The sequence below is a fragment of the Bos grunniens genome, chromosome 2 (assembly GCF_055505025.1).
Source record: "Bos grunniens cultivar Pamir isolate PY7600 chromosome 2, Bosgru_T2T1.0, whole genome shotgun sequence".
NCBI classification, from domain to species: domain Eukaryota; kingdom Metazoa; phylum Chordata; class Mammalia; order Artiodactyla; family Bovidae; genus Bos; species Bos grunniens.
Genome location: NC_141166.1, coordinates 132,506,544 through 132,534,418, shown reverse-complemented (window position 1 = coordinate 132,534,418; position 27,875 = coordinate 132,506,544). Strand labels below are relative to the sequence as shown.

Sequence of the window (27,875 nt, the reverse complement as noted above, 5' to 3'; positions counted from 1 at the left end):
GCACTAATGAAGATATTGTTAAATTGGCATAAATCACTGGATCATTGTAACTAACTAGAGGATCCAGAAATAAACCACAATGGTTTATTAACCACATAATGGTTAATTGATTTTTGATAAAAGTACATAGAGAATTCAATAGGGTATTGACAAAAATAGTATTAGAACCCTAGAATATTCATATGAAAAGAAAATGAACCTTGACCTCTATGTCCGCCATGCATATAAATTAACTCAATGTGTAATTGTGAACCTAAATATAAAATTTAAAATTTATAAAAGAAAACATAGAAGAAACTACTTGTTACTTTGGAGTAAGTAAAAATGGCTTAGGACACAAAAAATGCTGATTATAAAGGAGACAACTAATATGTTGTACTAAAATGACTGCTCTGCAAAAGACATCATTAAGTAAGATAAAAGGGCAAGCCACCAAATGAGAGAGAACATTTGTGATAAATGTGTCAACAAAGAACTTACATCCCAAATATTTTAAAAACTCCTGTAACACAAAAGCAAAAAGACAAACAGCCGGTTTGGTTTTTTTTTTTAATGGGCAAAATATTTGAATAGACACTTCATCAAAGATGCTGTATAAAAGCCAAATAAACACATTAAAAAAATTAAACTATTAATCCCAGGGCAATGCAAATTAAAAACAATAGAAACCACTGTACACCCACCAGAATGACTAAAAAAGACTGACAATACCAAGTTTTGACATGTTTGTGGAGCAAGTAGAACCCATATATTGGTGGGAATGCAAAATAATTTAGCCACTTTGGAAAACAGTTTGATACAGTGTCTTAAAAAATTAAACAAGAGCTTACCATACAACCCAGCAATCTCATTCCTAGGTATTTACCCAAGATAAATGAAAATATGTATCACACATACAGTGATTTCCTCAGTGGTTCATAGAAGCCTTATTCATGATAGCCAAACACTGGAAAGAACCCAGATTTTATCAACTGGTGACTGGATGAGCAAAGTTTGGTTTGATCCATACAGTGGAATTCTACTCAGTAATAAAAAGAAGCAAACTAGCATTACATGTAATAAAATGGAGGAGTGTCAGAAGCATTTTATTGAAAGAAAGAAGCCAGACCCAAAGGACCACTTATTGTGTGGTTCTATTTATGTGAAATTCCAGAAAAGACCAAATAATAGTGATAGAATGCAGATCAGTGGTTTCTAAGGAGTAGGGATGGGCGGGGAGGGAATTGACTGCAGAGGGGCATGAATGAACTTGTTAGAGTAATAGGCAATGTTCTATGTTGCGATTGTGTTGTGATTACAGTACTGAATACGTTTATGTGCATTTAATTTTATAGAACAAATTAGTAGATTTTATATGTAAATTATACCTCAGTAAGGCCGATTGATTAAAAATGATCTAGAGATATGAACATATATTTCCCTTTGTGAAATATGACCTGTGATCATATAAAACGAACTTCAACATGGAAATGTTACTTAAAACCACAATAAGATACCCAGTACACACCCACTAGAATGTCTGCATATCAAGAATTGGTGAGGATGAGGAGCAACTGGACTACTAATATGCTGCTGGTGGAAACTTCAGATGAGTCAACCACTTTGGAAAGTAATTTGACAGTTTCGTGTAAAGTTTACTATTTGACCTAACCAATCTGCTGATTTGTTGGTGAACGCGTGCTAAATCACTTCAGTTGTATTTGAGTCTTTGCGACCCTATGGACTGTAGCCTGCCAGGCTCCTCTGCCCATAGGATTCCCCAGGCATGAATACTAGAGTGGGTTGCTATGCCTTTCTCCAGAGGATCTTCCGACCCAGGGATCAAACCCGTTTCTCTTACATCTCCTGCATTGGCGGGTGGGTTCTTTACCACTAGTGCCACCAGATGTTGGTGAGAATGTTTAAAAAAAAAACACTGAACTCTCTTAGAATAGCTGTTTTATTGTATGCAAATTATACCCCAATAAAATGCTTAAAAAAATTTTTTTAATCAAAATTTTTAAAAATCTAGGAGAAAAATCAATATATAACAAAATATAAAATATACTTTAATCTTTTCTCCCAGCAATCTTGATTCCAGCTTGTGTTTCTTCCAGTCCAGTGTTTCTCATGATGTACTCGGCATATAAGTTAAATAAGCAGGGTGACAGTATACACCCTTGATGTACTCCTTTTCCTATTTGAAACCAGTCTGTTGTTCCATGTCCAGTTCTAACTGTTGCTTCCTGACCTGCAACAAATTTCTCAAGAGGCAGGTCAGGTGGTCTGGTATTCCCATCTCTTTCAGAATTTTCCACAGTTTATTGTGATCCACACAGTCAAAGGCTTTGGCATAGTCAATAAGCAGAAATAGATGTTTTTCTGGAACTCTCTTGCTTTTTCCATGATCCAGCGGATGTTGGCAATTTGATCTCTGGTTCCTCTGCCTTTTCTAAAACCTGCTTGAACATCAGGAGGTTCACGGTTCACGTATTGCTGAAGCCTGGCTTGGAGAATTTTGAGCATTACTTTACTAGTGTGTGAGATGAGTGGGGCTGTGCGGTAGTTTGAGCATTCTTTGGCATTGCCTTTCTTTGAGATTGGAATGAAAACTGACCTTTTCCAGTCCTGTGGCCACTGCTGAGTTTTCCAGATTTGCTGGCATATTGAGTGCAGCACTTTCACAGCATCATCTTTCAGGATTTAAAATAGCTCAACTGGAATTCCATCACCTCCACTAGCTTTGTTCGTAGTGATGCTTTCTAAGGCCCACTTGACTTCACATTCCAGGATGTCTGGCTCTAGGTCAGTGATCACACCATCGTGATTATCTGGGTCATGAAGATCTTTTTTGTACAATTCTTCTGTGTATTCTTGCCACCTCTTCTTAATATCTTCTGCTTCTGTTAGGTCCATACCATTTCTGTCCTTTATCAAGCCCATCTTTGCATGAAATGTTCCCTTGGTATCTCTAATTGTCTTGAAGAGATCTCTAGTCTTTCCTATTCTCTTATTTTCCTCTATTTCTTTGCATTGATCGCTGAGGAAGGCTTTCTTATCTCTTCTTGCTATTCTTTGGAACTCTGCATTCAGATGCTTGTATCTTTCCTTTTTCCTTTGCTTTTCACTTCTCTTCTTTTCACAGCTATTTGTAAGGCCTCCCCAGACAGCCATTTTGCTTTTTTGCATTTCTTTTCCATGGGGATGGTCTTGATCCCTGTCTCCTGTACAATGTCACGAACCTCATTCCATAGTTCATCAGGCACTCTAATCTATCAGATCTAGGCCCTTAAATCACAAGCTGGAATCAAGATTGCCAGGATAAATATCAATAACCTCAGATATGCAGATGACACCACCCTTATGGCAGAAAGTGAAGAGGAACTCAAAAGCCTCTTGGTGAAAGTGAAAGTGGAGAGTGAAAAACTTCGCTTAAAGCTCAACATTCAGAAAACGAAGATCATGGCATCCGGTCCCATCACTTCATGGGAAATAGATGGGGAAACAGTGGAAACAGTGTCAGACTTTATTTTCTTGGGCTCCAAAATCACTGCAGATGGTGACTGCAGCCATGAAATTAAAAGATGCTTACTCCTTGGAAGAAAAGTTATGACCAACCTAGATAGCATATTCAAAAGCAGAGATATTACTTTGCCAACAAAGGTCCGTCTAGTCAAGACTATGGTTTTTCTAGTGGTCATGTATGGATGTGAGAGTTGGACTATGAAGAAGGCTGAGCGCTGAAGAATTGATGCTTTTGAACTGTGGTGTTGGAGAAGACTCTTGAGAGTCCCTTGAACTGCAAGGAGAACCAACAAGTCCATTCTGAAGGAGATCAGCCCTGGGATTTCTTTGGAAGGAATGATGCAGAAGCTGAAACTCCAGTCCTTTGGCCACCTCATGCGAAGAGTTGACTCATTGGAAAAGACTCTGATGCTGGGATGGATTGGGGGCAGGAGGAGAAGGGGACGCCAGAGGATGAGATGGCTGGATGGCATCACTGACTCGATGGGCATGAGTCTGGGTGAACTCCAGGAGTTGGTGATGGACAGGGAGGCCTGGCGTGCTGCGATTCATGGGGTCTCAAAGAGTCGGACACAACTGAGCGACTGAACTGAACTGAATCTTTTCTCCTAGCACATTTTTCCTACAAGAAAAAAATTTCTAATTTTTTCCTGAGCAGGTCATCGAATAAGGGCTCAGAGTGCATGTGGTTATTTATTCCATAGTCATTGATAATAGCAGAAATTTGGAAATAACCTAAAAGCTCGTCCGTGATATAAGGGTTTAAAAAACTATAGTACAACTATACAGTGGGCATTTAGCCCTTTTAAAATGATACAGTATATATCTATTACTCAGTGATTTCTCTCTTAGGTATATATATGTATTTAATAGAAATGATATGAATGTTCACCAAAAGACGTACATGAATATTCCTAGCACTCCTATTCATCAATAGTGAAAGAACTGAAAACTAACTGCCTGCTGGCAGTAAAATGGATAATTTGTGATTTATTCAAGAATTGGCATACTGTACTGAGAAAGAAAGATCTACAGCTACGTGGAGTAACATGGATGAAGTCTCATACCTGTAAGTGAAAGAGGCAGGACACAACCGTTTGGTATAAGTGTATTTATATAGAGCTCAGAAATAAGATAGCAGTAACCTGTAGTGTTAGAAGTCAGCATAGTAAGTATCATTGGGAGGAGCAGTGACTGGAATTGGGCTGAACAGGGGGTTTCTGGGGAACCAGTAGGATTCTGCTGGTTGATCTAGGTGCTGGTAACTCAAGTGTGTTCAGTTTGTGAAAGTTCACTAAGCTATAACATTAGTATTTGTACACTTGTCTTATGAAGGTTGTAGTTAAATAAGGACTTCCTTGGCAGCACAGTGCCTAAGATCTGTTTTCCACTTCAGGGTTCACGGGTTCAGTCACTGCTTAGGGAACTAATGTCCCACATGCAGTGCGGCACACCAAAAATAAATAAAAACCCACCTAAAATTAAAGAGCCGAGGAGTGTCTGAGGTTTTACCAAAATAGTAACTTGGAGCTTTTAGGCGATAGACTTTGGGAGCAGTTTTACTTTCTGTATAGTTTTCCAAATAATTAAAAAAAAATTTTTAAGTGTAATCTTTATATTCAGAAAAACAGCATTATTTTAGGAAAATGTTAGTGCAAATTAATATCTTCACGGTCTCTCCTCTTTCATTTACATTAGTTCCTTGATTTTTTTTTAACTTTTAAATACGTTACAAGTTCTCATGGTCCAAAATTCCAAAAGAAAAAGAGTATACACTAAAGAGTATCTCTTCTCCCTGTCCCCCACTCACCGCTTGCTGAGGTACATGATCACTGTTCAAATATAAATGTGTTTATGTTTGTGCGTATTTTATTTCTCTGTGCTATACCTGGCTATTTTCATGTATCTTTTTCATAATAGATATTATACATTTTTTCCATAAGAGTACCTAAAAAGTTTTCCTGCTTTGTTTTTATATTTGCATGCTAGTGTAGTGTGTGACTATGCCATAATTTACATAACCAGATCACTGTTGATGGACATGTAGGTTTTTTCAATTTCTTTCCTGGTATAAAAATGTTGAAACAAATAACTTGTACCCGGCAACCCATTCCAGTACTGTTGCCTGGAAAATCCCATGGGTGGAGGAGCCTGGTGGGCTGCAGTCCATGGGGTCCCTAAGAGTCGGACACGACTTTGCACTTCTGACTTTCATGCATTGGATGAAGGAAATGGCAGCCCACTCCAATGTTCTTGCCTGGAGAATCCCAGGGACAGGGGAGCCTGGTGGGCTGCCGTCTGTGGGGTCGCACAGAGTCAGACACGACTGAAGCGACTTAGCAGCAGCAGCAATTCATTTTATATATATGTTCTATATCTATAAGATATGTTTGTTTCATGGTATGCACACTCAAAATGATAGCTATGTAAATTAATAAATATGTTAACTATCTTCACTGTAGTAGTTATTTCAGAATATACCGTATATTAAATATTCATGCCCTCTACCCAAAAAAAAAAAAAAAGATACATCCCTACAAGTTGAAATGTTGAATCTCAAAGAGTGCATGCATTATAGTAACAGTAGAGCTTTACTTGTTCACTCTGTAGGGAAATTTGTTTTTAAATATTGTATGTTCTTAGACTTAAGAACTGAAGTAATCTTTTTAATATTAAGTTTTTATAACTTTTTAAATAAATATTTTAAATGAAATTGTCTTACGTCTCCTATTACAGTTTCAGCTACTTGAGCTCATTCTTTCTCCTTCATGTCTTCACTAGTCAACGATGAATCTAGTCGAGACGCTGAAGTCGCTGCCAGGGAGCACATGGGTTCCAGCAGCTCCTTACAGTCCCGTGAAGAGAAGCAGGAACCTGTTGTGGTAAGGCCCTACCCGCAGGTGCAGATGCTGTCTACACACCATGCTGTCGCCTCGGGCACGCCTGTCACAGTGTCAGCCCCACCAGCACACCTGACGCCAGCAGTGCCACTCTCATTTTCGGAGGGACTTATGAAGGTAATGGAGAGGTTTAAAATTTCACACTGAACCACAGCTAAAGACTGGCTAGTATTTCTGACAATGCTCACAAAGTCTTAGGCTAGAGCCTTGGATTGTAGCCTTTTCTTGTTGACCCATCAGTCCAGCTCCTGCCTGTAACTCAGAGTTTCGCCGTTCTGCAGTGCCTAGTGCCCTGCTGCAGGGCAGTTGGCATCACAGGATCTTTTCTAGTATCCATATTGACATAAATTTTATTCACAAGTTATGGGCATACTAGTGTAGCTTTTATCTTGGAGTGGCATTCTTTTCCAAGATTTTATTTGCTAATTTGGGGATATCTGAGAACATTGCTTTGTGTGTATTACCTTGTGGATATGTTTTAGTTACTGGGAGTTTTGTTTATTTCCATCCAGACTTGGGGAGGCAGCACAGTATAGAAGAAAGAATGTGGGCTGTGAGCCATACAGATCTGGGCTTTATTCCCATTTCTCGTTTTTACCGTCTGTGTGGCTCTGAGCAAGGAACTTAGCCTTGCTTTGTATGTTTGCACATCTGTAAAATGGAAACGGTAGTACTTCAATGGAAAGGCTGTGATGCTAAGAGATAAAATATACAAGGCTTCTAGCATCTTTCGTGGCATTCTCCAGGTTTGATTTGTGTGCGTATATAGAATGAAACGCATCACTAGTAAAAAGCTATTGATATGTTTCATGTGGTTTTCTGTTTGCAGCCGCCCCCGAAGCCCACCATGCCTAGCCGTCCCATTGCTCCTGCTCCACCTTCTGCCTTGTCACTTCCCCCCAAGGTTCCAGGGCAGGTTACCGTTACCATGGAGAGTAGCATCCCTCAAGCTTCAGCCATTCCTGTGGCAACAATCAGTGGACAACAGGTTTTCTTCCTCTTAATTTGCTGATTTTCCAACTGAGATGCCAGAGTGTTGATCATTATTTATTGAATGCCAGCAGTACATTAGGCCCTGGACTAAGTTAAAAAATTAACTAGTCACAGTATCTGCAAGAGGACGAGAGTAGAATTGACAGAGAGGGATGGCATAGGGAGTAAGGCCAACACGCACAGTGGTCTTGTCATTTAGCCCATATGTATTGAGTATCTGCTCTGTGCAAGGTTCCATCCGCAGTGTGAGAAACAAACCTAGATAAGACAGCCCATGACTTTGAGCTCAGAGTCCATTTGTGCTTGGTTTACAGGTACAGAACTGTAGTGGGTTAAGAACAGCCTCACAGTAGCAGTGCTTCTCTAGGTTATTCTCTGAGGAGCATAATGTGTATCTTTTGGGGAACTAACAGGTTCCCTCAGCAGCCTACCAGTCGTGAACATTTATTTTAAAGTCTCATATTTAGCTTCATTTTTAAAAATTGTAATCCTCCTCCATGATATGCATTTTATTTCTTTAAAAATTTTAAATTACCAATGAAAACTGAATCTCAGAACTTCTCCTTAAAGTTTACGAGAAAAAAATCGGTATTCCAAAAAGACGCACTGTGGTTTTTTCATTTTGTCACACTGCTGAATACTCCCAGAAGTGTTGAAACGTCCACCTGAGAAGCACTGGCATCAGGGTTGGGCGAGTGGGAGGAAGGGACACTGAGGGTTGAGCTGAAGAACTCGCAGGGGAATGCCCATTGGATATTGACTCAATTTACTTAGAAATCCTGGCTGGCATAAAGAATGCGTGAATTTAGTGGCATGCAGAGGAAATAGTGAGAGTAAGAAGAAGTAAGCTATTGGCCAAGATAGAGAAGATAGAACAAGATAGAGAAAACAAATAGAGAAAGACTACTTCTGGCAACGCGGGTGTCTGCAGGGATTTGGTCAGGTGTGTCATCAGTGACAGGGATGTAGCAGCAGCTAGACCCGAGGCAGCCGATGGGTCCCCCGTCACCACATGCCTGCTGGCCTAGGCCATCGTGCAGTGTGCTGCGTAAAGAAAGCTAACGTCCTATCCCTTGGGTGCTCACTATCTACAAGGAGCAACCCAACCCACGTTTAGAGGTAGCTGGCTTCCCAGAAGCAATGCCTAAGCACTCATGGCTAAGACCAGACACTTGGAAATAACATCCCATCCTGTTCTTTGAAGGGACACCCCAGTAACCTGCATCACATCATGACCACAAATGTACAGATGTCTATTATCCGCAGCAATGCTCCCGGGCCCCCTCTTCACATTGGAGCTTCTCATTTACCTCGAGGTAAGGCTGCGTGTTTTGTTGAAACTCTTGAAAGGCAATGACAGGTATACATTTGGTAAAAAATACGGTAACACAAAGCATATCCAGAATGAGCTTTTTGAAGCTGCAGGACAGGAAAAATAAACTTAGATAAATGCACATTTTTAGCATGGTCTAATAGTTGCTTATTATAGTAATAACAAGTATGTGTCTGTGTGTAAACTTAAAGCAATTCAGGTTTTTAGTATGGTCTAAAAATTGTCCTTTAGTAATGAGGAGCTCCTAAAAGCTATGGTAATCTAAATATGGTCTTCCTTTTTAATAAATAACTCACAAATGTTAATACTGAGCATTTTTGAAGTTTAGTGGAAGTGGTTACTCAGATCTCTTTGTTCATCTGGCAATAAGCTGAATTTGTTCTTACCATTACATTCTAATAGTTTCTACAGTATTAAGTTTAGTGAGAGTTTTCAACTACTTGGTCAGAAATTGTCACCACCTATGAGAGAGGATGAAATTATTTTGGCAGAAGCATGCTAGTGGATGCTCTCTCTTAACATACCTTAGTGGTTCTCAGGATGAAGTTCAGATACTGCAGGGGAGGCTGGTGAGGTCAAAACTAATACATGTGCCCTCTCTGTGCTGACGTGGGCACTGACGGTGCAGGGCGGTCGTGGTTCACGCAAATGCAGCTGCCCGGTGGTTTCCCTGCCGGAGCCTCGGCCTGAACCAGGGCAGCAGCACCTGCCGGAGCCTCGGCCTAAACCAGGGCAGCAGCACTGTGCTGTGCTGCACTGCTGAACACCTGTAGTTAGACCAAAAAGCCGGTTTCACTGAAGAACATCCTCAAAGAAGCAATACAGATTGTTAACCTCAACTTCGGGCCTTGACTGCACATTTTCTTAATTTCTTAATTTCCTACGTGATGAAATGGGAAATACACATAAAACACTCAAAATACTGACATACTGAGCTTCTGGGGGATATAATTGCAGCTGTTTAAATTGTGAGCCCAGACGCCATACTAATGAAAAACTGCTCTTTCTCCAGGTGCAGCTGCTGCTGCAGTGATGTCCAGTTCTAAAGTGACCACGGTCCTGAGACCCACTTCGCAGCTGCCAAACGCTGCTGCAGCTCAGCCAGCAGTGCAGCACATCATCCACCAGCCCATCCAGGCACGCCGGGGCTGCGGGGAGTCAGCCAGCAAGTGTTAAGGGCCTGCTCTGAGCTATTCGCTCTGCTGGGCACTGCATGAGTCCTTAAACTTTAAGTGACTTCCGATCTAGTTGCCAGGATGTAGAGCAGGCTGAATTATATACAGTGTCATGTGGTCTGCTGTGAGAATTTAGGAGAGAGGTAGGGAGGCCAGGCTTTCTGTTGGGATGGGTGTGGCAGTGGGAATTCAGAGAAGTGAAGAGGGAGTGAAGAGAGCAGTGTTCTGAACAAGGCAAGAAAGCTGGTGGTTGGTTGTACACAGTGTGGAGTAAACACTAGTTAGAACTAAGTAATTCTAATTTGGATAGGGATATATGAACCTGTAAACTTTTTAAGCACATTTTTATGCACATATGTATCTGTTTTGAAGAAGACGGTTCATGCCTTTCCACTTTTTTCAAGGAAATCTGTGGCCTCAGTGCTACTGAAATATACTGTGTGGTACCATGTCTCTAAATTTGAGACTCTTAAGAGTATAAACTTGGTTTTTTACATGGTAGAGAGCTACTTCATTTTTTAAATACAGTGATAGATGATCAAAGAAATATCTCTGAAAGTTTAATCTGGCTGAACTGTATACAGAACATGGAAGTTCAGTGCCTTTAGGGGCAAGGCTGGCAGCATGTGTGAAACAGCTTTAAGATAGTGCAGGAAAGTGCTGATTAGAAGGTGGAGTAAGCGATATCTAGCCTAGAGCATTCACATTAAAACAAAAGGTCTTGCTGGCTAATGAAAAACATTTGGAGACTAGACTAGGGCCCCAGAAGTATATGTTAGGAAGGATTGGAAAAAGAAGAGAACCAAGGTAAGGCGCTCGCTAGTGAGGAAGACAGTGCAGCAGACCCAGTGTGAGACGACAGACGGTAAGAGCAGGGCGGTGGGCGCAGGCCTGCAGGTGAGGAGCAGAGCAGGAGTGAGAAGACAGTGCAGCAGACCCAGTGTGAGACGACAGACGGTAAGAGCAGGGCGGTGGGCGCAGGCCTGCAGGTGAGGAGCAGAGCAGGAGTGAGAAGACAGTGCAGCAGACCCAGTGTGAGACGACAGACCGTAAGAGCAAGGCGGTGGGCGCAGGCCTGCAGGTGAGGAGCAGAGCAGGAGTGAGAAGACAGTGCAGCAGACCCAGTGTGAGATGACAGACCGTAAGAGCAGTGCAGTGGGCAGAGGTCTACAGGTGAGGAGCAGAGCAGGAGTGGACAGAGCCTGCCTGGCTGCCTGCACGTGTCAGGATCGGGAAAGAGGGACTGCTCTAGAGCTCAGCTGATGGAGCTGACAGCAGACAAGGGCAGTCCAGTGTGGAATTAGTTTGCAGGTGAAGATTTGACACTCGGACGTAGGAGTGAGGGAAGTATATCCACATGAGAGCATCTGGGACCTGCATCTTCCTTGGGTAAAGAATGCTGTTTCCAGGTACTCACTTTTAGCGTGCGAGCCAGCAGTTCCATCTAGTTCTGTGCAGAATTGCATAGTCATGAAAAGTGTCTACTCTCGGACCAGCACCAGATCTGTGGTAACCAGAGCTGAAGGGTTAGCTTCCAGTTTGTACTAATAGTAGGACAGAATTTTGAATCTGGTCATATTGGAAAAGGAGGGACTTGTGTACTGTCCAGTCAGAATTGGTTTTTTTTGGACAATTCTGACTCTTTGCCTTCTAACAGCCTATCTCTTAAAAAGAGTTCCTTAATGAGAATGGTTAGAGTTTACTTTCATTTGGGTATAAACACACTTATTAGAGGCCCAGGGTTCACATTATACTTGTAGTGTTTGGCATACTTTATTTCGCTTTTTAAGTGAAGTATTTTTTTTTTCTCTTCTCTTGGTAGTCTCGTCCACCTGTGACCACCTCTAATACCATCCCTCCTGCTGTGGTAGCAACCGTGTCAGCCACCAGAGCTCAGTCTCCAGTCATTACTACGACAGCAGCCCATGCCACTGATTCCACACTTAGGTATATTTGGGGATCTGAAGATCAGCCATCTTGTCATCTTCCCTTCTTATCTCCTCTTTTCTCTTCCTTCTTTCATTCCTTCATTCTACTCAATATTTATTGAGTGCTTTTTTTTTTAATGAGCCATGGTAGTGTTCTCCATACTGAGGTTAAAGCCATGAACAAATAAAAAGAAATTCCTGCCCTTATAGAGTTTCTCTTTTTGAAACTGTGACTGGAGACATGCAACTGAAAAATATATGTTTTTTCAGGTGGCAGAGAGTGCTTTGGGAAAAAATTAGGTAAGGCAAATGGGATTTGGAGTGACAGGTAGGCAGTGCAAAGGGGCTTACTATTTCATATAAGGTGATCAGGGAGGGCTTTGTTGATAGGGATACATTTGAACAGAAAATGGAAAGATACGGTAAATGAGCCGTCTGGGATAAGAGTGTTCTAGGCAGTGGGAGCAGTAAAAGCAAAGGCCCTGAGACAGCACAGGGAAGCCTTAGCAGAGTTTGGAGCAAAGCATCACCATAATCTGAATTAGTTGGATCAGCCTGGTTGCTGGAGAGAGTAGGCTGCGAGGAGGCCAAGTTAGAAACATTGTTTAGAAGGGGATGGCAGGAATCCAGAGAGATGATCGTTGGAGGTGAGAAGACATAGTTAGATTCTGAATAGAATTCTGCAGGTAGTCAAGAGGGTTTGTGAGGAATTACGTATGGGGTTATGGGAGAATGAGAACAGTAAGGATTATGGCAGCACTGGTTGGCTCTGCAGCTGGGAGAGTGGAGTTGCCTTAACTTGAGATGAGAAGCAATGTGAGGAGCAGGTTTGGGGCAGGAATTCCAGACTTTGATTTGGGGCATTTTATGGTTGTGCTGACTTCTGAGCCCCCCAAGTGGAGATGTTGAGAAAAGTTAACATGTGAATCTGGGGTCCATGGAAGAGTTCTGGACGATATAATTTAGGAAGAAAGCGTGGATAAGGAAGAAGTTTTTGAGAGAGAAAATGGCTTCCACTTGAGAGGTCTGTTGAGGGAGGCGGTGTTCTCAAGGGAAGACCAAGATTCATTAGGGCAGGAAGATAGGGGATATATTCACAGAAGAGGTTGAGGATATAGGGGATTTCGATAAAGACCAATTGTGAGTCCAGAGGGTATAGCGGAAAGATTGAATGTTTGAAAAATGAAGATAGTACAGTTGATTTACAGACCATACAGGAAAGAGTCTGGTCAGTGAGGGATGCCCACCAGTGTTTTTTGTGAATGACTCAGTAGGGATAAGACACGATGTTATTTGTCCTCACAGCCTTCACCATTAATATGCTTGGAGGGCCATGGGGGAAGGCAGCAGGGTGAGTCTTCCTGGGAGCATGCAGAATTCTAGTGGTCTGTCTTGATTCTTGCCATTGCTTATGTGGGTGCCAGGGAAGGGGCTTTTGGCAGTGTAAACAAGAAATGATTCGCTGAACAAAAGAAGGGGTAGTGGACGTGTAGAGCAGAGCTGTCAAGAACTAGAGACCATCTGTAAGACTTGTCTATCAGTTGGAAACAGTCTGAGGTGCCTTCTTGGTTTCTTCCTTGTTTGACCAAGTAAATGAAAAGAAGGCAAGGGAAAGAAAGCAGATTTTAGAGAGAAGGTTGAGTTTTGGGATACTGAGTTTATCTGTGAAATGATTAATCAAGTGGCTGTGGCAACAGGTTATTGAAGAGATGTCTTTGCCTGAGATACAGGATTTTGACGTCATTAATACAGGCTGTAGTGAAGCTTTAGGTAACTGAGTCTATCCAGGGGGAATAAATACAATGAGAAGAGGGCCTGGAACAGAACTCTGAAGACAGTGACACTTAAATGCAGGAAAGTGCCTAGGACTTAACTTCAACCACTAGCTCTGTCATTTGCTAGTTGTGTCATTTACTAGTGACTTCTGTGTTAGTCACTAGTCGTGTCTGACTCTTTGTGACCCCATGGACCGTAGCCCACCAGGCTCCTCTGTCCATGGGATTCTCCAGGCAAGAACACTGGAGCGGATTGCCATTTCCTTCTCCATGTGTAACCTTCAGCAAGTTTTAAAGTTAATCTAATCCTTAGTCTCCTTTTCAATAAAATGAAGACACTTTACTTTTTGGTAATAGACTATATTGTCTGAGGTACAAAGAGATATAATTGCCCACTATAAAATAGACTGTGTTATTCATGTTAACTTTATAGCACCTTTAAAAAATTAATACATTCAGATGGTGTGATGAAATTCAGGGTTAGGTTTTTTTTCTTTAAACTATGTTGAATTATCTCTTTTCCAGTGTATTGTGTTTTTACTAAAAAAATGGATGTTGAACTTTGTCAGATATATTTTCAGCATATAACACTATCTCTTCACTCATAAAACAAATATGTGTTGTATACCCCCTCTGAGCCAGTCACTACTCTAGGCATTAGAAATGCACTAGGGAGTTAAACAGACATAAACTGTAATGATCAAATGATTTTTTTCTGTTTAAATGATCCATAACTATGATAAATTTCAAATGTCTCAGTTCAGTTCAATCACTCAGTCATGTCCGACTCTTTGCGACCCCATGAACTGCAGCATGCCAGGCTTCCCTATCTATCACCAACTCCCAGAGTCCACCCAAACCCATGTCCATTGAGTCAGTGATGCCATCCAACCATCTCATCCTCTGTCGTCCCCTTCTCCTCCTGCCCTCAATCTTTCCCAGCATCAGGGTCTTTTCTAATGAGTCAGCTCTTCGCATCAGGTGGCCTAAGTATTGGAGTTTCAGCTTCAACATCAGTCCCTCCAATGAACACCCAAGACTTATCTCCTTTAGGATGGACTGGTTGGATCTCCTTGCAATCCAAGGGACTCTAAAGAGTCTTCTCCAACACCACAGTTCAAAAGCATCAGTTCTTCAGCGCTCAGCTTTCTTTATAGTCCAACTCTCACATCCATACATGACCACTGGAAAAACCATAGCCTTGGCTAGACGGACCTTTGTTAGCAAAGTAATGTCTCTGCTTTTTCATATGTCTAGGTTGGTCATCACTTTCCTTCCAAGGAGCAAGCATCTTTTAATTTCATGGCTGCAGTCACCATCTGCAGTGATTTTGGAGCCCCAAAAATAAAGTCAGCCACTGTTTCCACTGTTTCCCCATCTATTTGCCATGAAGTGATGGGACCAGATGCCATGATCTTAGTTTTCTGAATGTTGAGTTTTAAGCCAACTTTCTCACTCTCCTCTTTCACTTTCATCAAGAGGCTTTTTAGTTCCTCTTCACTTTCTGCCATAAGGGTGGTGTCATCTGCATATCTGAGGTTATTGATATTTCTCCCGGCAATCTTGATTCCAGCTTGTGCTTCTTCCACCCCAGCGTTTCTCATGATGTACTCTGCATATAAGTTAAATAAGCAGGGTGACATATACAGCCTTGACGTACTCCTTTTCCTATTTGGAACCAGTCTGTTGTTCCATGTCCAGTTCTAACTGTTGCTTCCTGACCAGCATACAGATTTCTCAAGAGGCAGGTCAGATGGTCTGGTATTCCCATCTTTTTCAGAATTTTCCACAGTTTATTGTGATCCACACAGTCAGAGGCTTTGGCATAGTCAATAAAGCAGAAACAGATGTTTTTCTGGAACTGTCTTGCTTTTTCGATGATCCAACGGATATTGGCAATTTGATCTCTGGTTCCTCTGCCTTTTGTAAAACCAATTCTAATGTCTAATTCCCTTTAAATTCTAGAGATAGATGGTGGACTTCCCTGGTGGTCCAGTGTTAAAAACTCATCTTGCCATGCAGGGGATGCACGTTTGAGCCCTGGTCAGGGACCTAGAAGCCTACATGCTTCAGAGCAGCTAAGCCTGCACACCACAACTGTTGAGCCTGTGTGCCATAACTAGGCAATGAAAGATCCACATGATGCAATGAAGGGCCCACGTGCCCCAGCTAAGACCCGACTCAGCCAAATAAACTTAAATTCTAGAGACAGAAAGTTTAAACAGACCGATTTCCATAGAAAAACATAGAAAATTTCAAAGCACTATCTCCCAGAAAATCACCTGGCCCAGATGATTTCATTGAACTGTACCGCACTCTAAAAGATCCAATAAAAGGAAGATAATTAAATTAGTTCAAGAACTGGAAAAAGAAAGGAAATTTCCAAAGAAATTTAAGTGGTATGTCTTCATCTGTTAAATAAATTCAGTCCTGTCTGCCAGTTCTTTGATCATTTTTTTGTTGTTCTTCATCACTTACTGGAACAAAATTTATTCTCTTTTGCCAAGGGCCGAAAGGATATTGTATCTGTAGATCCAATATTTTGAATTTTCACATGCTCTAAATTGTTTCCCAGATGAATATCCTTACACTTAAAAAATAGTTTGGCAGATAAAGAACTTTTTTGGTTCCTGTGTTATTTTTTCTTTTAAATTTTATTTGTTTATTCATTTTGGCTGTACTGGGTCTTCATTGTTACACATGGACTTTGTCTAGTTGGGGCTAACAGAGGCTACTCGCTAGTTGGGGTGCACAGGCTTCCCGTTGCTGTGGGTTTTCTTGTTGTCGAGCACAGGCTTTGGAGCGTGCGGGCTGCAGTAGTTACGGCTCTTGGGCTCTAGAGCGTGAGCTCAGTAGTTGTGGCAGATGCGCTTGGGTGCCCTGCAGCATGTACAGTCTTCCCAAAGCGGAGGTTGAACCTGTTTCTCATGCAGTGGCAGGCAGATTCTTAACCACTGGACCACCAGGGAAGTCCTGGTTTCTGTATTTTTTTCCATGAGTATTTTCATGAGATATTTTCCCTCTGCTTTCTAGAGCTGCATAGTCTATAGCCTGATTTTTTTTTAACCTTGTTTGTCTTTGAATTTCAAGAACTTTATTAGGACATGTTTCACCATTACCATTATGTATCGGTTTGTTCTGGAATATGATGTGCCTTTTTAATCTACACCATAACACTGTATTTATGAAAGTTTTTGTGAATTGTATCTTTTTATATTTATTCAATTTTGTTCTATTTTTTGGGGTGGGGAGGAACATCTGATGATGTGCTTGTTGGATCTTTTTGCATGACTTCCTTGTCTAACCCTTTTAAACTATTTTTTTCCTCTCTTGACTGCTTACTCTTCTCATGGTTTTTCTGCCCCTTACCAAACCCTCAGCACTGTGTCTCAAGCTCTACTGCTAATTCTGCCTTCATTCCTGACACAGCTGAATGTTTTTTTTCTGGTTCTCTCTCAAGTGCTGCCCTTTTATTTTGTCTTCTGTTGTCAAGTGAGCTCCTAGGTCTCTGCTTTGCGTTTTCATTCCATAGAAGCAGGAATGACATTCACTTCCTTAATTCATGGCACAGTTTCCATCTGCCTGGTGAGAACATTTACAGTGGACACCCTCACTTCTGTCCACCTTTTTTCTTGCACCATCTTTAAGTAGATACTGTGCTGCTGCTTTTCTGAATCCTAATCTTTGAATGAACTTACTCTGGACCAACCAACCGTCTGTAGTTGGTTCTTGTAGGCGAGCTCTGTACTGGGTTAGAAGTTTTCCTGAAGACTCGGGATGCTGTTTTGAGGGGTTTTGGCCATTACTTCTCTCTTGCCAATGAAAATGCACTGCTGAAAATGGCAGTTTCTCTCTTCCTGAGTTTCACCACACAGTTGCCCTGTGGAGCTTATCTGTATCTGTGCAAGTCCTAGTTCATGCCTTGCCTCTTGGATCTTGAAACTGGTCAGGGTCCAGGTTCTACTTTAATGTCATCTCCCACTATTACAGACCATTTTGGTTTACTGGGTCAGAGTATACTCCTCACTTTGAAGAACTATACTGGGTCTTATCTCTTAAATTCAGTTTGTAAACCCATTCACTAATATCCCACCAGGTCTGATTTTAAAGCATTTTGAGAGAGGATCCCTATGGTGAAACCATTGCTTAGTTTGGATACATGAGATCCCAGTCACATCACCTTTACAGCTTAAATTTTCATGTTTTCTTCCTCCTAATCTATATTCACATGGTTCCAAAAGCATAAAAAGGTGTGCAGTAAGGAGTATCACTCCTCTATCCCCCGTCTGCTAGGTTCCTGTGATCCTTTCCCTTTGCCTTTGTAAGGTAACATGTTAATAGCTTTGGGGGTATCCTTCTAGTGTTTCATAACTGCAGTTGAACTCAAATGCAGTGCTTAACTTTTATCCTTTTACCCCCAAAATTGTATAATTCATGGATTCCTAAGCTGCTCTCACTGCAGCTAGCTGCGTGTGAGTCTCATAATTCATATATTCCTCTTTGGGTTGGTTTTTTATATATATATATATATATATATATATATATATATATTTATGGCAACATATATTGAAAGTTTTTCTTTTCAGTATGTGGAATTTCATTGTTCTTTTAGGACCAATATGATGATCCATTGTATAAAAGGATTTGAGGTTTGTTTCCTGTCCTGTACTATCATAAATCATATTACAGTGAATAACTTTATACTTAGGTCCTAATGCATGTGTGCAAGAAATCTGTAGGATAAATTCCCAAAAGTGATCACAAAATGAATGTGATTGTAATTTTGATACCTGTGTCTTAATTGCCTTCCTTAGGGTTTGTACCAATTCACACTGCCTCCAGAATATTTAAAATTTCCCGTTCCCTTACAGCTTAAACAACAGAGTACACTGTGAGTTTTGAGGATTTTTGCCAATCTGATAGGTGAATGATGCTATATCAGTGTCTTTTAAATTACATTTCTCTTCCTCTGATTAAGACTTAGAGTCTTTGCACTTTGTTAAGGGGCCATTTTTGTTTTCTTTTTAGCAAACTGCCTACTCATATCCTTGGCCTCTTTTTTTATTGGACTGTTATTTTTCTCTTGGATTTCTAGGAGTTGTTAGTATATTAAGATTACACTTTCATCTATGAGTCTTTATGATACTTTGCTTGTAGTGTGTTTCAGGAACTTTGCTTATTTGTTTAGAGTTAAGTTCATTGATCTTTTATAGCTTTTGGATTTTGAGACCAAAAATCTCAAATTTTTGTTAGATTGTTAGAAAGCTCTCCCCCACTCCAAGGCTATAAAAAAAATTCTATATTTTTTTCATGTGTATGTTTTTTTTCCATTAAACCTTTCATTATTTTCGTATTTATCCTGGTGTATTGTGTGAAGGTAGGGATTCAGTCTTATTTTTTTCAAATGACTACATAGTCTTCCCAGCATCATTTATTAAATAGCCCATTCTCCCTCTCTCTAATTGGAATTCAGCTTCAATTATCTTACCATTTTTGTAATTTCAGTAGCTTGCTGCCACTTAATTTGACATGCTGTCTGTGTTGATATCCTTTTCAATTAGGCATTCATAACTGTAACTTTATCATATGGTAAGGGATGATATAAAACTGGGGGAAGAAAGAAGTGCTTCAGGGATAAAGGTTAAACTTTTAATCAGGGTTTTCTGTAATCTTCCCTCATAACAGTTAGAACCTTATCTTCACTTTGTTCACAGAGTGAAGTGTGTTTATTATAATAATACTTGCTCGAGATTGTCAGAGAGTGTTGATTATTAATGTTGAAGATACTCAGATGATTAAGGATTAATTTATTTGGTTCGTGGGCTTCCCAGGTGGTGGTAGTGGTAAAGAACCCACCTGCCAGTGCAGGAGACATAAAAGACATGGGTTTGGTTACTGGGAGGGGGAAGATCCCCTGGAGGGAGGGCATGGCAACTGAGTGCAGTATTCTAGCCTGGAGAGTCCCATGGACGGAGGAGCCTGGCAGGCTACAGTCTATAGCATTGCAAAAAGTCGGACACGACTGAAGCGACTTAGATCGCACACATCTTGATACCTTTCCAGATGAAAGGTTATGGCAGTTTAAAGAGAGAAAATCGATGGACAGTTAAGTTTATTGGTTCACCTGTGGACTTCATAGACGTGTGAAAAAGTAAAACTCTGACTGATCTTACACAAGACTGCCTGCATTATGTCTGGAGAAAAGTCATAGATTGTCATGTCTTTTCTGTCTTCCCAGTCGGCCAGCTCTGTCTCTCCAGCATCCACCGTCTGCAGCAATTAGTATTCAGCGTCCTGCCCAGTCACGGGATGTGACAACAAGAATCACACTGCCATCTCACCCTGCGCTGGGAACACCAAAACAGCAGCTGCATACCATGGCGCAGGTAAAACCAGAGGTGAAGAGCCATCTGTATACTCTGTGGGTTAAAACCAGAATTGTGCAAGTCTGGCTTAAAGCCTGGCAATATTGAAGGGAATGGTTGCTTTTAAAGGAGATTGAGTGGGAGAAGTTCTTGTTTATAATTGTGTTATGGGCTGTTCCACACACAGAAAACGATCTTCAGTACTGGCACACCAGTGGCTGCAGCAACAGTAGCTCCTATTTTGGCAACCAACACCATTCCTTCTGCAACCACGGCCGGTAAGTCAGCAACCCTGCTCTTTCTGCCAGGTAAGGAGGCATAAGTTGTGGGTTCCATTTTTACTTCTCAGTTTCAGGCAGAGAATGAGAATTAGGCTAGAAAAATTCTCTTAACTTTTCCCAAAATCTTGGGATTTTGAGAGTATGTAATAAATGCACAGAGGCCATTGTTGAAGAATTTCCCTTTCTCTCTTGTTCCAGGATCAGTATCACACACACAAGCTCCAACAAGTACAATTGTTACCATGACAATGCCTTCACATTCGTCACATGCTACTGCCGTGACCACCTCAAACATACCAGTTGGTAAGTGTCATGCAATGTGCAGACAGACGCTTACAAGGAATTTTTCAGCCCATCTGACTGGGTCTTCATATAGATGGTTAGTGTTGACTTTTTTTTTTACTGTTAATTTTCAAAGCAACGCTGACTTTTAACTTTGAATATTATTTGACATACAGATTTGGCATTTTGATGGTAGAGCAAGAAAAGGTAACAGTCTTTGAGAGCTCAAAATAAACTATTTTAACTCCACTTTGGACTTCCTCATCAAACTTTGCCTCTTCTATGTGTACCTTTTAAAAAAATAAATTAACTTCACTGGTAAAAGTTTGAGAGGAACAATAGGAAAAGCAAGAAAGAAGCAAAAATCAGGAATGGAAGGAACTTGTACACTAATAGGTTGTTCGGGAAAAATCTCTGGGTGATGCAACAGTGGGAAGAATGGTAAACCTCAAGTCACTTCCCCAAGATTCTTGTCTTGAGTGACACCCAGAGTACTTCATGACCACCCTAAAATTCCTTCCAGGCTTTGTTTATTCCCCCTTTAAATATGTGTATATTTTCATTATTAAGAATCTTTGAGCGATTTCCCTGGTGGTCTCGTGGTTAGGACTCAGCACTTTCACTCTCAGGGCTTGGGTTGGATCCCTGGTCAGGAAATAAAGATCCTGTAAGCCATTCAGTGTGGCCAGGAAAAACATCTGTTAAGGTTTTGGCAGCCAGACTTGAGTGAATGAGAGAAGAGATTGGCAGCCTTTTTCCATAGGGCCAGATCATAAATGCCTCAGGTTCTGCAGGCCTCATAAGTGTGTACAGCCACCTAGCTATAGACAAGTGAAAGTGAAGTCGCTCAGTCGTATCCGATTCTTTGCCACCCCATGGACTGTAGCCTATCAGGCTCCTCCGTCCATGGGGTTTTCCAGGCAAGAGTGCTGGAGTGGATTGCCATTTCCTTCTCCAGGGGATCTTCCTGACCCAGGAATCGAACCTGGGTCTCCCACATTGCAGGCAGACGCTTTACCGTCTAAGCCACCTAGGTAAACAAAAGAGTGTGGTTGTGTTTCAGTAAGACGTTTAATGGGCATGGAAATTTGAATATCATATCATTTTCACCTGTCACAAAATATTCTTCTGTTTAATTTTCCCCCAACCGTTTAAAAATGTAGACCCATTGTTCGTTCATGGGCCAAAACAGGCAACAGCAAGGTTTGGCCCGCGAGTTGCCAACACCGGTCCTCAGAGCTGATAGCTCACTTCAGAGCTTCCAAAGCAGAAACTGTGGTGTGTGCGGCAGAACACGCCCCTCTTTAACCCACAAGTCACAGGTTTCAGGTTGGTAGTGTTGACTGGGCCCTGGTTCTGTAACAGTGAGTGTGCCGTCTTACTTCCTTCACTCCTAAAGATACGAGACAGCTGCTGTATTTATAACATGCTGTGCTTTTCAAAGTAGAGACCTGGTGACCAGACACACAAGGGTGACTCCCTAGCCTGCTGTGTCCCAGCTCTGAGGTTGGCCCTCCCTCCCCGCGTCCTTCCTTTGTGCATGTGACAGGCTAGAGCTTCCACAGCCCTCGTAGCAAACTTTGAGGGCACATTTCCAGAATATCGGTAGGACCCAGGAAACTTGCTCCGTTTTTCAGAGAAGCCAGAGTGCCAGCCCCTAAACTGGTGCTTAGCCCCACAGCACGCTCTTAGCGAGAGGATACTGTGGTCTTTCTCACGCTCCTGCTCACTGTGGCTTGGCATTAGAGAGCCCAAACTTCTTTCCCACCCCTCTGAATTTAACATCACTTCTGTGAAGTTTGGGGGTGGCGTATCTAGCATTAAAGCGCTTACATTGAAGAAGATCGCTGACTGTTCCATGTTGCCATTTCAGATTATTTTCTGGCTGCACCTAACAGTGTCATCAGTCATCCTCAGCACTGTATAAAGTCAGAGCCAAGCCCTTTCTTTTCATTTTATAGTCGAGAGTCTCACTAGGGAATGTGTAGCTATGAAGAAAATCAGACCAGTAAAGAGGAGCTGTGTACCCTGGAGGGGCTCTCTGGTTGTGTCTTGAACCCTCTCTGTGAAGAATTATTTAGAGATCAGTTTTTATTAATGTCACTCTATCTTCCTAAGAGTAATATTGTGGAAGTAAACTCACCAAAAGTACTAGGAGACAAATTTCATTCATTTGGCTGAACCTACCAATTCTGCCTCTTCTGAGTATTTGCAGTTACATTCTCTAACTGTAGTCTGTGGTTATATTCTCTAGCTCATTTATCTTCGATGTTTCACCATTTACTAAATTCTAGATATGAAAATCATTTGACAGACGTGTCCAAACAGATTTAAACATCTGCCACTTAATGTGATTTTGTCTAAGTTCCATCAGGATTTTTGCTCTAGTTTTGTTTTCCTCTTGTGTAATAATCCAAATATTTGTTACATCATAATAGGATCCCTGTATAGAAGTGCCTCGATTCAGAAGGGATACCTGATAAGAACCCTCGGAGTATTGATTTTCAAGTTAGGGGCATAAGAGGTGTATTAAAGCCACCTGAGTGTTTTCTGTGTCACTTGCTTTCTCCAGGTGAGATTAAGTATTGGATTCAGCCATTGTTATTACTAGGAAAGTATTGGATCAGGGGAAAAAGTCTGATTAACCGTAAGCATAGGGTTCCTTCCTGCCATAAATGCCTGTTTCCAGTGGAATGACATCCTTATTTTTCTCTACACATGACAGTCGTCTCAGATTAGGTGATCATGGTGTTCAGAAAACAGGAATCATCTTTGAAAATAGCCCCAATTTATGAATTCTGCATTGTGATTTTCCTGAAGGGTTTTTCTTTTTTTTTTTTTTTAATAATTGAAGACATTTTTAATTAGGAAAAAGTAAAAATATTTTTCATGTGTGTGTTTGTGGTAACCAACCTCTGCTTAGCTACTCTACCAAATGACAGGTACTTCCCTATTGGAAGCATTATTTTTTCTCCTCCCTTTTATGGGCATACTGACAAAACAAGGCTTAATTGCTTTTTACTCAGCACAGACTCTACTTATTACTGATGAAAAGCGCATCGTGCCAACTTCTGTCTGCATTAGACATCAGGGCCATCCTCAGTGGTGAACTTGGGCATCCCACCGTCTTCCTGCAGAGACTCCCCAGCTGCCTTCCTTGGAAGCTAGTTGGGCATGGGTGCGGGGGTGGGGAGCTGGTGCTCAGTGTGCTGTTCTTTGGGTGATGTGCTGATGCCAGCCCAGTCTCCGCTGTTTGTGTGCCTGTCATTGCTGTGGTTGGGTCTTTATACAGGTGGAATTAAATTGAAAACTATTATTTTTATTTTTGCCATAAAATATGCAAAATCACAGGACACTCAAGAGACTTTAAAAATAAAGTGGTCATCTAAAGAAGACTTCCTCATAGATGAGAAAACTGAGCTTGAAATAATCTCATTACTAATTAGCTACATTATTACTAATTGGTTAAGGGCCCTGGAGAAGAATCAAAAGTATTTGCCATTTCTGTATTCACTTTTTTTTTTTTTAAGTCTTCTCCTTTAAAAAAAAAAAGTTTCCAGGAAGCCAGGTCAGGGGGAAAGGGCCCGCTTGCTGATGTTTGTAATAAAGTATTAATATTTCTGGGCTCCAAAATCACTACAGATGGTGACTGCAGCCATGAAATTAAAAGACGTTTACTCCTTGGAAGGAAAGTTATGACCAACCAGATAGCATATTCAAAAGCAGAGACATACTTTGCCAACAAAGGTTCGTCTAGTCAAGGCTATGGTTTTTCCTGTGGTCATGTATGGATGTGAAAGTTGGACTGTGAAGAAGGCTGAGTGCCGAAGAATTGATGCTTTTGAACTGTGGTGTTGGAGAAGACTCTTGAGGGTCCCTTGGACTGCAAGGAGATCCAACCAGTCCATTCTGAAGGAGATCAGCCCTGGGATTTCTTTGGAAGGAATGATGCTAAAGCTGAAACTCCAGTACTTTGGCCACCTCATGTGAAGAGTTGACTCATTGGAAAAGACTCTGATGCTGGGAGGTATTAGGGGCAGGAGGAGAAGGGGATGACAGAGGATGAGATGGCTGGATGGCATCACTGACTCGATGGATGTGAGTCTGAGTGAACTCCAGGAGTTGGTGATGGACAGGGAGGCCTGGCGTGCTGCAATTCATGGGGTCGCAAAGAGTCGGACACGACTGAGCGACTGATCTGATCTGATCTGATTAATATTGAACCCTGCTTTGACAAGTAACAGTTGTGAATGTATCAGTGTATTATCAGATTGAAATAATTCAGTTGAACCCATAGGTACTCATCTTTTCATTTTTTATTTTGATTAAATATCTAGGCTTCTTATTAACATTTGCATTCTTAAGATTGTTCCTGACCGAGAATGTTTCAGCATGCCAGTAGAAGCATTTGAGCAGTAATGTAATTGGACGATACTTTTTTGTAGCTAAGGTGGTGCCTCAGCAAATCACACACACGTCTCCTCGGATCCAGCCTGACTACCCTGCAGAGAGGAGTAGCCTGATTCCCATTTCAGGACATCGAGCCTCTCCAAATCCTGTGGCCATGGAAACCCGCAGTGATAATAGGTAGGAGGGAATGTACCCCATCATGTCACCAATTGTTTTGATTTTTCAGTAAAACAAATTATCCCACAAATATGGCATATATTTCCTTATTTTCAAATTTACCCCTGAAAATCCAATACAGTATATGATTTCTTTAATTTTATGAATGAAGCTGTGCTGTATTTACTCATTCTCCTTCTGATGAATGTTCTAGTATCGTTGTTTTTTTTGCCTTGTGTATTTCTCGGTTTAATTTATTTTGAGCCATTTTGAATGTAAGGGTGACAGCATCATGACCCTTTTATACCTAAGTGTAATTTCCCATTTTCCTCCAGAGAACAAAACTGTTCTTATTTAACCACAGTATGGGCATCGGAAATGATCCTTTAGCATTCCAGTCTCTTTCATACATTGACATTTTAGAAGAGTATGGATTGGCTGGTTGTTTTTGCAGAATATTCTTCAGTTTGCGCTTGTTGGATTGTTCCGCATAGTTAGATTCAGCCTGTGCGTTTTGGGGCTGAATGCCGTTAGGGGATAAGCTCTTCTCGTTGCTGTATACCACAGGGCTCATGCTCTCCTGTTCTCCCATTATTGGTTGTGTCGACACTGTTTCATGAAGTTGATGTTTGTCAGATTTTTCTACTGTAAAGGTATATCTTTCTTCTTTGTAAATAACTAATTTGTGTGGAAATACCTTGAGACTATAGACATCCTACTCCCCAGTAAACTTTTACACGGTAGTCTTTGCTTCTGTTGATTATTGGCTGGATGTGTTGATGCTTGCAATATGATGGTTGCAAGATAGTGATTTTTTTTTCTATCATTTCCTTTATGTTTATCGATTGGCATCCTCATGTAGAGAAATTTTATCAATCCTCATTTATTTCTTTTGTTTTGTATTTTATTTTTTAAAAATCCACATGGGCTCATGGACTTGGTTTTGTTTATCATAATTATAATCCATTACTGTCACCTGTATTAATGCTCAAATTGTCTCCAGGTTGGTCCTTGGGAGCCCCTTCGGACTAGTTCCTGTGGGTTTTACTGTCCTGGTCATTCTAGCCCTTCCTTACTTCTCACCACAACAAAATACTTGTAGCTCCTCTTGAACTTGATCTCTCTGAGCCCTGATTCCTTTTCATCATTTAGAACCAAGATCTAGGCATTAGATCTGTTTATCTTGACTGGATTGTCATTTCTTCTAGGCCCTTTAGCAGGAGAGGTAGGAAGTAGATAGCATTTTTAACACGAGTGCATCCGGGTGCCTCTGGTTCAACCCCACTGCCTCCCACGTTCTGTATTTGTGGTTCACGTCTCCTGCCTCACAGTGAAAACCAGGCAGAGTGTGTATGCAGTGATTTCATGATTGGATCCTTTTTAAATACTCGTGTTTGATTATTATGGTGTGTAGAAATGCTTATTTTTTTATATTTTAAATTTTTGTATTTTTAGTTGAAGGATAATTGCTTTACAATATTGTGTTGGTTTCCAGCAAACATCAGCATGTATCAGCCATAGGCATACATATGTCCCCTCCCTCTTGAACCTCCCTCCCACCTCCCTCCCCATCCCACCCCTAGAAACGCTTATCAGCTTGGGGATATTTTGTTTGTTTTTATCAAGGTATGGTTGATTTACGGTGTTGTGTTAGTTTCTGGTATATAGCAAAGTGATTCAGTTATATGTGTATGTATACATTTTTTCCCATATTTTCCATTATGGTTTATTATAGAATACTGAATATGTTTCCCTACACTGCATAGTAGGGCCATGTTGTTTATTTTGTATATAGTAGTTGGTATCTGCTAATGCCAAACTCCCAGTTTACATCTCCTCACCCCTTGCCCCTTTTGTAACCACAGGTTTGTTTTCTGCCTCTGTGAGCCTGTTTCTGTTTTGCTCCTTTGTATCATTTTAGATCCCAAATATCGATGATATATGACATTGGTCTTCTCTGACTTGCTTCACTTAATATTGATAATCTCTAGGTCCATCAATGTTAAAATACTACTTTCTCTAGGTCTGTGTCCTTTGATATAATTGTTTGGGACACAACTTGAGAAATGTTGGTAAGGCAGTTAAAAGTATGAAGAGTTTGTAGGCAACACGACCATTTGAAGGGAAAGAAGGAAGTAGACCATTTTGGTTCATATTATCTGTGTTCCGTCTGTAGACCATCTGTTCCTGTTCAGTTCCAGTACTTTCTCCCAACGTACCCACCTTCTGCATACCCACTGGCTGCTCACACCTACACCCCAATCACCAGCTCTGTGTCCACCATTCGACAGTATCCAGGTATGAACCCCACTGTTACGGTGACTTAACATTTTAGTTTTTGCAAGCAATGAGATAGAAATTGATCAGTGGGTATTACTAGTATGAATTTAATGATTCTGGCTTCAATTTTCAGAGTCAGATAAGGCTGAAATCTAAAGCTTTAAGGTTGTAAATCACTATTTCTATGACTGTAAAAGGTTGTTACTTATTAGTGATATTAGCATGATTTTATCCCACCCTGAGGATAATTATGGTAAGTTTTGTTATCCCTTAAAATGGTAGTGCAGTTAAAAATGAATAAAGCTGTACTCTTATGGGTCATCTGTTTCATGGGTTATTTGTTGTATTTTTAATGTTAGCCCAGTTATGCTCAACATTCACCATCCAGTCTTGTTAATAGCGTTCTTTTTGCCAATCCAAAGTAAACAATGCTTAAACTGCAAGGTTTGTATAATCTTTTGCCGTGAGACCCTCTGCTCACTTTAGGCCTGAG

General features: G+C 41.0%; 1 protein-coding gene across 16 annotated transcripts in view; it reads left to right on the top strand.

Annotated features, from left to right (window-relative positions):
• Nucleotides 1–27,875, top strand: part of SAP130 (Sin3A associated protein 130) — a 77,940-nt gene that overhangs the window by 4,673 nt on the left and 45,392 nt on the right. For 9 of the 16 annotated variants that reach the window (XM_086362569.1, XM_086362531.1, XM_086362558.1 and 6 more), the window contains exons 3-12: nt 6,286–6,521; nt 7,234–7,392; nt 8,602–8,713; nt 9,743–9,867; nt 11,728–11,852; nt 19,847–19,994; nt 20,161–20,251; nt 20,453–20,557; nt 24,982–25,123; nt 27,279–27,400. In XM_086362569.1, coding sequence (XP_086218695.1) covers nt 6,286–6,521; nt 7,234–7,392; nt 8,602–8,713; nt 9,743–9,867; nt 11,728–11,852; nt 19,847–19,994; nt 20,161–20,251; nt 20,453–20,557; nt 24,982–25,123; nt 27,279–27,400 — 1,365 coding nt within the window. Of the gene's footprint in view, nt 1–6,285; nt 6,522–7,233; nt 7,393–8,601; nt 8,714–9,742; nt 9,868–11,727; nt 11,853–19,846; nt 20,007–20,160; nt 20,252–20,452; nt 20,558–24,981; nt 25,124–27,278; nt 27,401–27,875 lie in introns of all 16 variants that reach the window. The other 7 variants (XM_086362549.1, XM_086362517.1, XM_086362542.1 and 4 more) reach the window with 1 other exon arrangement.